Source organism: Megalopta genalis, chromosome 5 (genome assembly GCF_051020955.1).
Source record: "Megalopta genalis isolate 19385.01 chromosome 5, iyMegGena1_principal, whole genome shotgun sequence".
NCBI lineage: Eukaryota > Metazoa > Arthropoda > Insecta > Hymenoptera > Halictidae > Megalopta > Megalopta genalis.
Window position 1 is genome coordinate 12,024,361 of NC_135017.1, and position 14,164 is coordinate 12,038,524.

Here is a 14,164-nt window from a genome sequence, read left to right on the forward strand (position 1 = left end):
GACTTACCACAGTGTCAAGATCAACTCCGAAGAGGGGAGCCACTCTGGTGGCCAACGATATAACTGGGAGTCCCCTCCTCCTGAAGGTCTGTTGGGCGTCGGTGTACCGCAGCTTCAGGTAGATAGTGCCGCGTGGTTCAACTTTAACAGCCAGCTGGTGCACCGGCGACTCCTTGAGGAGGGTGGCCAGGTGCACCGAGCCCTTGTAGCAGAGCTTGTGCCTGTACTGGGGGTCCCAGGAGTACACTAGCAGGTCCAACTGCCGGTTACCAACGAGATCCAGCTCGAAGGTCTCGTCCCAGTCGAACATCAGGTCGCCAGTCCGCACCACTGTCCTCGCCTTGTGCACCCTGTCGCACTCCAGCACGCAGTACAGGTCTCTCAATCCACAGCTGGCTGTTCGACGAAACAACACAAACGTTCGACAGGTCATTTAAAGACCTAAGCCACCGAAGCTAGGCTTCTGGTCGACTCAAGGAGGACCTTGTGCCCTATGCCTTCGCACAGTGGGGTACAGCGATGCCCACAGTGGTCCGTCTACTCTGCTGACATTCGAGAGTAAGGGAAAGAGGATCTACTGTAGGCCTTCCGAAGAAGCGAAGCAATCCTTTTCTCGAGCTAAGGCTGTCAGTGCAACGGAGATGCCGACTAAGGGATGTGCAGACTCCCGAACGTACCTAGGTTAGGCTGACCTGATGGCGTGGAGGGCGTGGTGGCCGCCGACGATGACGTTGTCGACCTGAGGCCCCGTCCGGCGAGCAGATGGACCCAGAGCAGTCCGCTGACCCCACCAGCCAGGTCGCCGCCGCTGGCTTCCCCTAGGGAACTCAAGAGGGAACTGGTCGAGCTTGGAGTCCCTACAGTGGGAGGCTTCTCTATCTTATACTTGAGGAACTCTGGGGACAACATCGACACTTTAACGCAAGACCAAAGACGTTAATGACTAGGACAGCGAAGTCTGCCCACCTGCAGGGTTAATATCTAACAGTCTTTGATCCTGAGTTCTAGTAGGCGTGGGGGTGGGTATACTTCTCGTTGACTCCAGGTCCAGCGGGTTCCTGATCCTCCTGATGGAGGTGGCTCTCTGCGCCGTGGAGCTCGACAGAGACGGTTTCTGGTTCGTCAGCGACGTGCGCGCGCTGGATGCAACCGAGGCCGGTCTTGGGTTCGTCGCCCCTCGGTGACACGTGGAGCTTATGGCTGTCGATGCTCTAAGGTTCGCCAGGTTCACCTGTTGCGCGGAGGCGGACCTCGTCGACAGTCGGTCCAGGGTGCTCGACAGTGGTCTGTATGCACCGTAGCTGCCATACTCGCCCTGCGAGGTAGAAGAGGTGCTGTAGCACCTTTAATCCTAAACTTCATCCTCCTACCTCAGGTCATACCTGATTCGCAGCTGCGTGGATGTTCTCTGCGCTGTAGGTGTAGCGGGGTGGCCTAGTCGTGGTCGCCCTGATCTGTTCGTACAGTGCACTCGTGCTGGGTGTTCGACTCAACCATGCTCTGTACTCGTCCGATGTGAACACACTAGGTGATGACGGTATCCTCCCTGCGGCACAGCCACGTGTCTCTTATAGTCTTCGTTGGGCCGGTTTACAAATCGGTCTGTGAATCGATACGATACCTCTGTCACGTCGAATGGAAGGCAATTCGGGTGCCGACAGTGCCCCGTCGCTGTCCTCCTGGTCTATTAACCCTGATGCTACCGTGCTAAGGCCGGACCTAAGGCCGGGCTGCTGAGGCAACGTTCTGCTGCTGCGAGGCAAGGAGTTGGATCTCAAACCTGGACACACAGAGAAACGATCTTGTCACTATTAGTGCCCGGTCGGTCAGACGCAACAGGGGTCCAGCTACTAACCCGAGGAACTCTGACCAATCTGCGACCTGGACAGCGTCGCGAGGTGCGAGACAGCGCTGCTCTGCGAAGGATTGTTCATGTTGTGCCTGTAGTAATAGTACGCCGATTTGGGCGAGCTGGAACACGTCGCCTCCGTGTCGGACGCGTAGTCCAATGGCGGCCGGTGCCTCCTTGTCAAGGTGCCGAACTGACCCTGTCTCTGGGTGCTGGTTGTGTCCGCTTGGGTGCCGTACCTCGTCGTGTATCTCAATCCCGATGTTCCTGCAAGGTAGCCGGCTTCAAATAGCATTAAGGATCTACTAGTTCAGAAGATGACAGAGGTTTACGGAGACCCTAGGTGTCTTGGAACCAAATTGCATACTGGAGACGTTCTCGAATGTTTGATAGACTCGGGGACAAGATAGAGACTCGAACCTTTATTAATACCAATTTGATGTTCAACTTGGTCCAAGGACACGTTGGTTTTCTAACGATGTTGCGCTTCAATGATCTTGCTTACCTGATTTCAAGCTGGATCTAAGTAAAGTGTGTCTAGCCGGAGTAGTTATGCTGGTGTAGTCGACCCGTGGCAGATGCTGGTCCGATCCACTTCTGGGCATGATCCTCCCGCTGGCGGTGTGCTGACTGTAACCATAGTGCGACGACTGCGTTTGCCCCGACAATCTGCTGCCCACCGACTGCATGCCTGCCCCCGTTGACATTCGGCGACCGCCGTTCGAGGGCATTACCGGCCCCGTGTAAAATGAGTGTACCTAAACGCGTGTCCTCATTAGGTATCGCTTGATTCGTTCGCGAACGTCATTCTTTCGTTCGGTTCTTCCATCACAGCGACCCCGAGCAAGATTTCAAACGACAGCGTAATCCGTGATCGAAGAAGCCATCAAACGAGGTACTGAATCACGGTTAATGGATCTCGTCGGACTGTTCTCATGAATTCTGACGGGGTACGATCAATGATCCAGAGATCCATCCGTCGTGAGACTATGACAATCACGGATCGTCCTGGGCAGAGAATACTCGGAAAGAAAGAAATCGAAAGAACGAACGCATAGCAAAGCTGACGAGGCAACATAAAGAGGATCCACATTACCAGTAGGGACATACAGAGGCGAGATCAACTCCACGTGGACGACGACAATCATTCGCCACTTTGTTTCAACTGTACATCGCGTTAGGACGGATACTTTTGTCGATTCGACTGTGAAAACTTTAAGTTTAAACCTCATACGACCTTGGGAAATTATGCGTCGAAGGTTCTACGATAGTCGCCCATTTTACAATTTACGAATACCTCTTGGAATGTCACTAGCAGTGCCAACGATGCACATAAATGAGCGAACGTTTAGCCTGTGAGGAACGTATGAGGATCAAAGATTAGGCGCGTTCCACGGTGGGCGAATGCTTGTCCGTCCAGGTCGGGCACGGTGCAGAATATTGCGCTCATACACAAGTCTAGATATCAAGAAAGAGTTGGTGGTTTCTTTACCTTTGTGAAATCCTGGTTAATATCAATGTAGCATTCATTCATAGAACCAATTAGTCATGTGAAACACGTCGTCGAAACACGATTGAAATCGCGAGCCGTCCACTCCCAAAGCCATTTGAACATTGCTAATTGCTTGCCACTCGTCGTTCTAACAAATACACGGATTCTACTTCCACGGTTCACGGCCACCGCCAAATGGTTTGGACATTCGGACAGCACGCGTCACAGCGATCTCTATCAAGAGTGTCTCGAGACATTGCCACGAATTCACCATTTTCTGATTAATCGCGATTGCAATCGAAGACAGAGAAAGGCAAACAAGTGTCAACTTGGTGCAAACAGGTATGTGAAAGGGTGCTCGATCCACATCGTCTAGAACATCTATGTGTGATCTACTTCCGACAGCAGGTGGGGACTCGATACCCTAAGCCGTCGGTCCTAAAGTCGGACCATCGTCGGACCGTGTCGTCCGTGCGTAATTCATTCACCAATCCAGGATTCGTCCCGATTCTACCTGGGACCGAGATCCCGACCTGCCTCAGAATTTCGGATAAAGATCGAATCGTTCCTCAAAACTTACTTTTTCCGCCAGGCTCTCCAACGTTTTCGGATATCCACGCTCGTAGGGCTGGAAGTGCTGCGTTGCCGATGGTTTCGGCTGATGCGTGATCACCGGCGGCGGCGGCGGTTGGTAGGACCAGTGTCCTTCCGGTCTGGAGTTGTAGTAGAGATCGCCGTTGCTGGATCCCAAGTCCTGACTAGATCCTAGACCCGTCAATCCCAATTTCGACCTAGACGGCAGCATCTCGCGACCGTCGCCGCGCCTGCGATTGCTGTCTCTGTAACCGCGGGACCAGTTAACAGGTGTCCCTGGACCGAAGTCCAAGTCCCGGAGCTTGAAGTCCAAATTGCGGGAACGCGGGCTGGCGTACCTGATGTGGTTACTCGTTGCATGATCGCTCTCGTCCTCGTTCAGTTCCCTCTTGATGACGACAACCGGCGGCGCCTTGTGCTCCGTTTGGCGACTGTGCGAAACTGGCTGATGCTGGCCGTGTCTCGTGGCCAGAACTAGCCTCCTGGGTATCGACATTATGATCACCACGTCGTCCAGGCTCATGTGCGTCACGTCGACCAGGTTCACCGCCAGGATCTCGTCCCCTACCTGAAGCGGAAAGCGTGGGTCGGGACCAGTCCAAGGAAGTTCGAAGCAACTTCGCGACCTAGCTGGACCACGTATCAATGGTCCTAACTCGATAGCGTCCCCGTTAACACGAGGCTTCGCTAGGACCTTGCGCCGCTGCCCCCGTTTCCCGAGGATTCTACGAAGGCTACAGATTTCTAACAAAGTTTAGACGCATCCCGATACCAAAGGACTCCGGTCCACGCATGTTCCCCCTCCCCCACGGGACGATCTAAACAAAGCCTCCAGCAGCCGACACCGTTCGCCTAACTTGACCTAATGGCCTAGGCCCCCGATGGGAGCGGAGTTTTAATAAATTCCGAGGCCGAATTGGCTCGGATGCGAGACCGGGCCGCAGCGGCAATTAGGCGTTCTAACTCGATGCGGCCGGGACACAAAGATAAAGAAGTCTCACCTTCAAACAGCCGCTGTTATAGACGGCGGTCTCCAGGGCTATCCTCGAGATAAAGACACCGTCGTTCCTGTCGACGCCGTTTCCCTCCCGTATATAGAGCCCGAGCGTCTGCCCTGGCCTTTTGATTATCTCGACAAAGTGGATGGGCTGCTTCGGGTCCTGCAACCAATGTCGCCCCGGTGACATCCCCGGCAAATATTCCGCGGAATTAAACGGCGAACAAGAAAACCGCCGCATTGTCCGCCGGGTAATTAGACCGGCTGGCCAGGGGGTGCGGGGAACAACGGCCGCGCATAATTCCGCGCGACAAAGGTCACGAAAATGGCCCCGGGATTGCTTTTGCCCTCCGCCCGCGATTTGATCGCTCTCGATGCACCCGACGTCGTCCAAAATAAAACGTGAAACTGTCACGTGCTCCCGGAACGGACATTGTACACTATTTCAAAGGATTCATGAGGAACGGAGACGTTGATCGTAGCCCTTTTGTTTTAGCGGAAGATGCTGCTCCGATAAGTCGGCACTCAGCATATTGCTGCAGCAGAGTGTGATATACCGGTTACTGGACTTGTTACACGCTTTATGGTAAGTTGTTCTTTAGGAGGTGGACATCTTGACCAGGCTAGGGGCTCGATAATATATCAGGTTATACGCGACAAGTTATGGCGTTTTGTTGGCAACTTAGCCTGGACCTAGCTAGGGTAACTTCTCTCACATTGTCCCTCAGCTTGGAAACGAAAATGGACAACTTGATCAGGATTATGTCAGCAGGGTTATAAATTTGTCATAAACCTTGTGTCGGGTTAACGAAAAACTTAAGTTCTGTGGAATCGAATAATGAGACAATGTACAGTAATGTCTCTCTAATTAACGCTCAGATTGTTCACAAAAATGGACGATTAGTCGAGCCTTGCAGTTCGTTTTTATAGTTTCGAATTGTCAACAACTAGAAGAACGAGCTGCCGGGCTCGAGTAATCGTATCTCCTCTTCTCAAATTGTCCATTTTTGTGGACAATCCGAGCGTCAATTAGAGCGTCAGTTAGGGAGACATTACCGTACAGGTTACTGTCTCAAGCGAAGGGAACAGCTTCGACGGTTACCCACCTGCATGGCAATGAACTTTTTCGCCGCTTCGGATGCCTTCCTGCCCATTTGTCGCGGCTCGATGACCCTGACGACCATCTCACCCCTCCGGTCGACGGCCTCGAGGGCCGCTGCTGTCGCGGCGTCATGATCGTTCTCGACGGTCTCGATTTGCTTGAAGATCTCTGAGCTGATCCCGCTCACCTGCAACGACAGGCCCTTCTACTTCAACGGGTGCAACGGGAACGGGTGTTAACTGGGGAAGGACACCGTGAAACCGATCCAGCTTGCCCGTAGAAACGACTGAAAAGTCTTGCTCTCAAAGACGAAGATTAATTATCCGTAGCTGGAACAGTTTCACGAGTCGAGACGATCCGACGTTCCTAACTCTATTCTTCTTTCTAGCTTGTTGCTAATTGGATGGATCGATTGGCTATCTGGTCTATCCACGGACAGAGCAGATAAATACAATCGAAGTTCCCTCGCGAATCGATTAAGACGTCTGGCGAACTTTCTAATTGCTAAATATTTCTCCGTGCGGGAAAATCAACCGCTTTGTACGCGACACAACTCGGATCGTTTCTCGAATCGTTGGCGGATCCGTCGAGGATAAAATGTTACGGGGTACCTTCCTGAAGTCTCCTTGGATGACCATGGGGGGTGGTTCCTTGGGGCGCAACTGGTTGGCAGGTGCCTGCCTCCCAGGACTTGCGCTTATGTCTGTCACTTCTCCCCGGCCCTCCTGCAACGAAATTAACGGCACTGATTAGCGCGACATTCTCTGCACTGGTCTAGCAGGTAATTGGTCCATTAGTCGGCGGCCCGAGGGTCTTTATGTTGACCTTTACGCCGACCCCTCCGGCAACATCTAATTTTCGTTTATGCGTCGTTATGCACACGTGGCCGAACACCGAAATCCCGTAGCGCTTTGTTTAAAACGCGCGACTTGTTGATTCGTGCCGAGGGGTCCGTTCTGACCCGGAGCGTCCCGTCCAGCGGTCAATCGAGCGGAACGAGAGCGTTAGAGCATCGAAGAAGCGGGTCGAACGACAACGATAACGATCGCTCTACGGCGAAACTATTTCGCGTGTGTTGCATCACCGAATGTTTGCTCGGACGCGCTAGAGCCTCTAAACGAGCCAGCGGATTTAAAAGCCTCGGAGGTCCGGTTCTTTGCGGCGGTCGCGCGCGATATTCAATCGGCGGACTGATTAAAGGCTCGTCAAAATTGCAGGCGCTTTTAGCGCGTCCGGCCCCCATGAAATTGAGAGCAGCAGGGGATGCACACGCGTCCCGGGCTCCAACGCGAAAATAGGCTAGCCGGATACTCTTTTGTCGGTCAACGGCGGCACACGAGGGCAGATCCTAATCGGCTGTCCACGCGGGGCTAAATAATTCGCCGAATCCCGAATCCACTTTTCTCTCTCTCTCTAGCTCTCCTCCCTCTCTCCCCCTCTGAACTACAATTAAAGAACAGTGGCTGCTTTGTGCGACGGTACGGCATAACTGATGGCTCCATTCCTGGAATTACTGTGTTGTCCCGATATCGTCGGAGACAATGGACGCTAAGCTACTCGGTCCCCTTTCAGCCGATGGTAGCGAACAGTCCGGCACACGTGAATGCCGGGAATACAAGTACCAGCGAAGAAAACCGATTTAACGGAGGCGCGACCAGGCTTCAACAATACTTGGGACAATGGATTCCCATGGAACTAGGACGTGGTCCTTAAAATCCGCGAGTGCAGTTCGGTTGATGTTCAGCAATTGATCGCGCGAAGGAACTTGTTTAGCCATCTATCAGAGCCGCTGCGCCACGAGACAATGGGCCCCCGGCTCTATGCACCGAGGCTTTCGCGAATTTTACTCGGGGAATAATATTTTTCCAATGAAACAGGACACTGTCCTCGAAATCCACTTCCCCACAATGGAGCATGTTTACAGATACGTCGAATATCAGGCGCGTGCATCGAATCGTCCGGATTTCCCATGCGTTTGCATGGCGATGCCTAATGGACGCAACTCGGGAACCACATTTCTCCGCGGTTGGACATGTTTACTGATAAGTTAGGACTGCCGTCTGTAGGGGATTATCGTCTTCGGAGGCCCATGTGTTCAGAACTTGGGGGAAACATTTTTCCAAAGATTTTTTCCAGGACTTGGTCTCTTGACATCTGTACGATATCTAGCGGATTCGACTTTGGTACATCTTGCTAAGACATGCTCTGTGACAACTTGGACCATACGTTCGAAACTTATGGGTATCGTTTATCCAACACACCGGGATATGACATACTCCAAATCTATTGGACGACTAGGCTTATCAACCTCTCTGACAGCTAAATCCTGGCTAGCCTAGCGCGTCAACATCTTCACGTGTGTTCACAAGGAGGTCTAAGGAGCGCAAGTGTTAAAGCAACAATTTCTTCACAATAAGACAAGTTCACTGGATAAGTTAGGCTCTACGATGGACCAACGTTCTCGCCCCATGTGTTCACGAGGAGGCAAAATGATCAGAGCTTCGAAACAGCGTATTTCGAATCTATCCGGAGGGTTGGTGAAACCGACTAAATCAATTTATCACCGACTGCGAAGCAGTCTCTGACCTCTACCACGTCGCCTAACCACACCGGGGTTCAATGGATCGACGCGAGCGTAGCCGGGTGCGCGCACCAGGTCGGCAACGTCGGTACACGCTGTGGAACGCACCCCGTGGAGGCATGTGAAGAGCACGAGCCACGCGGCGGAGCCGCACATCCGGTCGCAGAGCGACAACAGGGACATCCAGACTTGCGCGGCCGATTTGCAGCCCCTTTTGTTCGAGCCTTCGTCCGTGGTCCCAGGACCAAGCTCCTCGGGCTTCACGGAGCCGTCAGCGCCCCTGTCCCTGGCCGGTTCCGGCGTCCAGACGTCCCGGTGCTCCTCCTTCCACCGGGCCTCGGTGTCCTCAGTCCACCCTGCGATGGTCTTGGTAGCGCGTTTCGTGGCGGTCCGCGTATCCATGCGTTCCGTCACGGTCCGAGGAACTCTCGAGGGTGCGTAGACGACGACGACGACGACCCGATCTGTCCACCCTTGTTGCGCCTGCACCCTCTCGGCCCGTCCTTGCTACCTAGCACGCCGGTCCCTCGCAGCCCACGGACACCCTTAAGGGCCCCGGCTAGTTTTCCACGGTCGTGGACACCACGCGACTCGAGGACTGGTCCACGCGACAGAGTACGCGGATTACCTTACGGGAGAAGAAGCAGCCCGAGCCACCCCTTTGTCGCACATCCTACCTACCCCATGCTGGCTAATATGGCGGGAAGGAGCGCTCAGGAGCGTACGAGGCCGCGCCTGCGCCCCCCTGGCCGGCTACGATGCCGGGAAAGGGAGTGTGGGTGAGTATCGACCCGACGTGACGTCACCGTGACCCCCCGCCGCCCCCAGGCCGCCGCTCGCGTACTCTGTCGCTCGCGAGGATTCTCGGTTACGCTGCCGGCTCCTACACCCCGCGTCGCTCTTCCTCCTGTCCCTCACCCTTCCTCGCCACTGCCAGTCTTCTTTTCCGCTCCGCCGCCACGGCAGTCCGGATCGAAGAATTTAGTGACATTTTACGAAAGATCATCCTTTTTGGGCCCTACGAGATCACTCGCCGGAACAGGCTCTGCGCATCCTGCATGATGCAGATCCCTGGTATGGTATACGGGAAAGAACGCGACTTCTCGTTTAATGGAAACTGTGATTTCGTTAATTGACCGGTCCTCCAGGAAGTCCTTTGGTCCACCGTGCCCTACGACAATGCGACGGGGCTATCGTCCCTTCGATAACCCAGATCGCCTAACGCGCCGGCTTTTTCCTGAACGAAAAGCGAAAGGCAGTCTGCAACATCGCCGCCGGTCCGGCCAATCTGATCCGAGTCTCTTTAACCAGGATTCTCGGAGGATTATCAATACTCGTTCCCCTCCCCCCGGCCTCCGCCGCCGGCCGTACGATCGTTGAGTAGAGAGACCGTTCCCAGAGACCCCTCTCTTCGTTTCCCACGATTTACGAGGAGTACCGGTCCTCTTTCGTCCCGACACCAGGTGGTCCCCCGTATTTTGTATCTTTTTCCAGCGCGGATCCTACCCATCGATCCCCTTTCCCTTTCCCTTCTTCTCCTTCTGCTGCTGCTGCTGCCCACCCGCCCTCCTCCTCCTCCTCCTCCCCCCGCTTCACCGTCGCCCGCTCTTCATCCTCCTCTCTCATTATTTTTACTTCGACCTATTTTACCCGTTCGAGGATATTCATTTATCCCCCTTTTATTTCACTTCGCGGTTGTTCACCCCTAATTGCAACCACTCTTGACATCTTTCCCCATCTTGTAACCAACGATTCCCTTCCGCGAGCCCATGGCTGACGGCCCTGGTTCTCGACGGCCGGTGCTCGATAGTGCTCTAAGATCTGCTTTCTACAGGACGATTCATAAGCGGCGGCTTCTTGAGCCAGACAGCTTTGAAAGCGACTCGGGTATTATATAGTTCCTCCTTTTCGAACGATTTTAATTTCGATGGGTCCAAACTGACCAGATTTCGAATGCTGGACACTACAGTCGCGGCTGGATAGATTTAGATAATTTTGAAGAGCGTCTCTCTGCTGGATCTTCATTTTTCTATAATCTTATTTTGAATGGGCCCTATGCGATCCTTATCGGTCCTAACTGGGTCGAAAGCGACCCAGGTTCGATTGGCAGTCATATTTTTCACAAGCTAACAGCTTCCGAAGGTCCCCAAATACGTCTTTCTGCAATTTTTCCATTTCTCTATAATGTCACTTCCTTAAATAGGCCCAAACTGAATCTGGGTCACATGGGACCCACCTCTATCGCAGTAGAGAAGCTCCAAAAAGTCTCCGAAGGTATTCAAATATGCCTCCTCCTTTCTACAAATGGTTTGTCAAATGCATCGTCCAACATCTTTCTGCAAATTCATCTCGAATGGGTCCACTCTGACCCAGTTTCTGGCAGACACACCCACCGTGGATTCACGAAATTTTCGGCAGCCCCCTTTCCCGTTACGGCGAGGTGCTTCGCATCGCGAATCCAAGTGCTTCAGCTTCTCCTCGTTTCGGTCCCTCAGCCCGCCCCATTCTGTCTGAATGTTTCTTGTCTGTTGTTTGGATACCCTGGCCCCTTGGCTACCCCGTGTGTAGGCGATCTTTCGCCTTTTCTCTCGCTGGCTTATACTCGTCAGCTGAACCGTGATAACCAACTCAAGTTAGATAATCAACAACAACAGAGAGCCCTCAAACAATTAACAATCAGCAAACAGAAATCAAAATGTTACCTTCCATTTTAGATACTGCAAAATATCTGTAATTCTGATTACGTTCTACTTGCGGCAAGATTTTTCGTGCAACTATTTATTTATTTATTATGTATTTATTTTAGAATCTCATTTTGTATTCTAGACGCTGTAAAATTCTATTCATCCTGTACGATTATGTTTTAATTAGGAGAAGATATTTTATGCAACCTTTTATGTTTATTTAATTATTTATTATGTATTTATTCATTTATTCAGTGTTTATTTATTTTAAAAATGTCAGTTTCTATTATAGATACCGTCAAAATTGTTGAGCAGCTGTTTCCAAAGAAGTTCAATGAAAAATTATTGACAGCTAAACAAGTGTCCATCGTTCGAGCCACCCCTCGCAGACCGATCGACAGTTTCCCGGGTCGTTAACAATCGCGAGTCCTCCGTCTCGAAATTTTCCACCCCCGATTCTTCGTCCCAACCAACCCCAATGCCGCCTGTCTTCACCCTAGTCACATATTTGTCTCTCCTCTTTGATGTCTGCTTATCCCTCTAACCTCGCCGTCTCTCCTCCTTCCCCCCGTCCTCATCCACAAGTTCATCAACCCCTCATCCATGAAACCCGTCGCTGAAAACTCCGCGTAAGGGGTTGTAACGGCTCGCAGCGATGCGATTTGCCCGGCGGAAACGGCGGTGACGGTAACGACGCCGTTAGCAACAAATAAACGCTGTCATAGACAACGCGAACCGCCGCCCGATTAAATTTCTTTGTGCCGCCGATACGGGCGAACGTTATCGAGAAAACGAGAAACGAATGCGCGAACGTGAATCTTTGAGGAAAACTGCGTGGAAAACGCTTTGTGACGTTTCTCTGTGCGAGCTTTCGTTCGCCAGAAAATTAAGGATCAAAATACACGGTGTACTATGCACACGGAGCCACACGTTCCGCGTTTAACGTTCGATTTACAGTGATTTCTCCCTAATTCGCGCCCAGATTGCGCACAAAAATGGACAATTTGGGAACAGGAGATACGATTATTAGAGCCTTGCGGCTCGTTTTTATAGTCTACTACTTTCGTCAAAGTTTCAAATTTTCGAGAAAATGATGATATTCGAACAGCTGTAACTTCGTGCAAAAAGATCGTACAACAATGAAACTTGGCTCATTTTAAAGCCCAAAGTGTCTACTTTCAAAAGCTATTAACCAGTTCCTTTTAAAAAAATTGATTGATGACATGACCGATGGGAATCCTCGTTCTAGATTTTACACAAAATTTCGAATTTTCGAAAAATTGTCGATATTCAAACAGCTATAACTTTGTGAACAAAAATCGTACAACGATGGAAGTTGGCTCATTTTAAAGCTCGAAGTGTCTACTTTCAGAAGCCATTGATCAGTTTCTTTAAAAAAAATTGATTTATGATATGACCGACGAGAAACCTCGTTCTAGATTTTACACGAAATTTTTACCCTTCGAAACATCGACGACATTCAAAATACTGTAACTTCGTGAATAAAAATCGTACAACAACGAAGCAAAACTCATTTTAAAGCCTGAAATCTCTACTTTTTCCGCGTATAATTCATTTCCATCGAAAAAATTTTTCGAAGGCACGACACGCGGGAAGCTGTAACAATTCACGTCAGACAACGTAGAATTACTGTATTTGGAAGCCAAACGTCGCACAGAAAATTTCTACCGAACGTTTTCGTTTCAGTTTTCCCTGCCGAACAAAATCACGCTGGTTTCATCTTTTTATCATAGAATAATGGGAATTACGTCGCAGACAATGCGGCGGTGCTTCTGCACGAGAGGATCGTTGCCGCGGGAGAACCATCCGATTTTTACCAGGAAATTAGCATTTGTACATCCGTGTTTTGCGACTTTCTTCGGGGATTACGTCTTCACGCTCCGGCTAATCTTCTCCTTGTCGAGCTACACTAATTGCCTCGTAATCCGATTAGATAGAGCATGTCAGGGCGAACGTTCTCCGCCCCGACGTGTCCTCCGCCGGTTTGAAAAATAAACCGCGAGCATATCGAGAGCAGGCTTTTTGTTTTCGTTCTTTTTTTTTGTACACGTAACATCGAAAATTGGGGCTGCAGGATCAGACGGTGGGACCGAGAAAGGTCTGAAAAAGGTGCGGGAATTTTGTGCACGGTTAATGGGCGATCGACCCAGATGCAGCAAACTCGTGCAGCAACCTTTCGCCCCTAAAACTCACGACTGGCATGGTTCCGCGAGAGGAAATACGGGCCAGCGGATCTATTGTAGGCGAGCGGATCGGGCGAATTATCTCGCGAGGAATTAATTTGAATGGGGCCACTTTTTCTTTCGGTAGTAGCAGGCGGTATCGGAGCGTGGCGTTTTCATTGAGCCTCGAACCGTATTGCACGCGCATGCGTGGCGACCTTTCGCGAAATGGGCGGATTTTATGTGTCTTGACTGGTCCACGCTTCTCCACGCCGCCCTCGTGGATCTCTCTCCTGGCTTGCCCGTGTGTTTAGCGTTCCGATTAATACCGGCCGCGGATCGTCCGATCGTTTTATCATCGCGACGTGATGTCGTTAAATCGGCGCGGTGATTCCCCGCGCAATTGATTCCGCCGTTTTACAATGGCCGTCGACGCGAAGGGCTGCCTGCACACGCCAGCAACACTGCTAACGGGAATCGAACACGTGCAGCCGATTCCTCGAGGAAAACTGCGTCGAAAACGCCTCTTCGCATTTCCGCCCACGAGCCTTCGTTTCGAAAATATCGAGACTCAAAAGCAGGTAAATCACGATTTCTGTGAACACGAAAATCGTGCACTGGGCGTGTTCGGCGCTGATTTACTCCGCAACCGAGGGACCTGGAGAAAATCCGCGCACCACAC

The 14,164-nt window shown here is 51.6% G+C and overlaps 1 protein-coding gene across 16 annotated transcripts in view; it reads right to left on the bottom strand.

Annotated features, from left to right (window-relative positions):
- RhoGAP100F (Rho GTPase activating protein at 100F) overlaps positions 1–14,164 on the bottom strand; it is a 58,012-nt gene that overhangs the window by 10,245 nt on the left and 33,603 nt on the right. For 2 of the 16 annotated variants that reach the window (XM_076521486.1, XM_076521485.1), the window contains exons 1-14: positions 8,724–9,279; positions 6,646–6,759; positions 6,039–6,239; positions 4,937–5,095; positions 4,274–4,503; positions 3,922–4,180; positions 3,342–3,353; positions 2,355–2,607; positions 1,856–2,131; positions 1,622–1,780; positions 1,383–1,546; positions 967–1,315; positions 678–896; positions 8–396 (exon numbers count right to left, since the gene is read on the bottom strand). In XM_076521486.1, the coding sequence (XP_076377601.1) occupies positions 8–396; positions 678–896; positions 967–1,315; positions 1,383–1,546; positions 1,622–1,780; positions 1,856–2,131; positions 2,355–2,607; positions 3,342–3,353; positions 3,922–4,180; positions 4,274–4,503; positions 4,937–5,095; positions 6,039–6,239; positions 6,646–6,759; positions 8,724–9,017 (3,078 nt within the window). In that variant the 5' untranslated portion in view covers positions 9,018–9,279. Of the gene's footprint in view, positions 1–7; positions 397–677; positions 897–966; positions 1,316–1,382; positions 1,547–1,621; positions 1,781–1,855; positions 2,132–2,354; positions 2,608–3,341; positions 3,354–3,921; positions 4,181–4,273; positions 4,504–4,936; positions 5,096–6,038; positions 6,240–6,645; positions 6,760–8,723; positions 9,282–14,164 lie in introns of those variants that run through there. The other 14 variants (XM_076521496.1, XM_076521495.1, XM_076521489.1 and 11 more) reach the window with 13 other exon arrangements.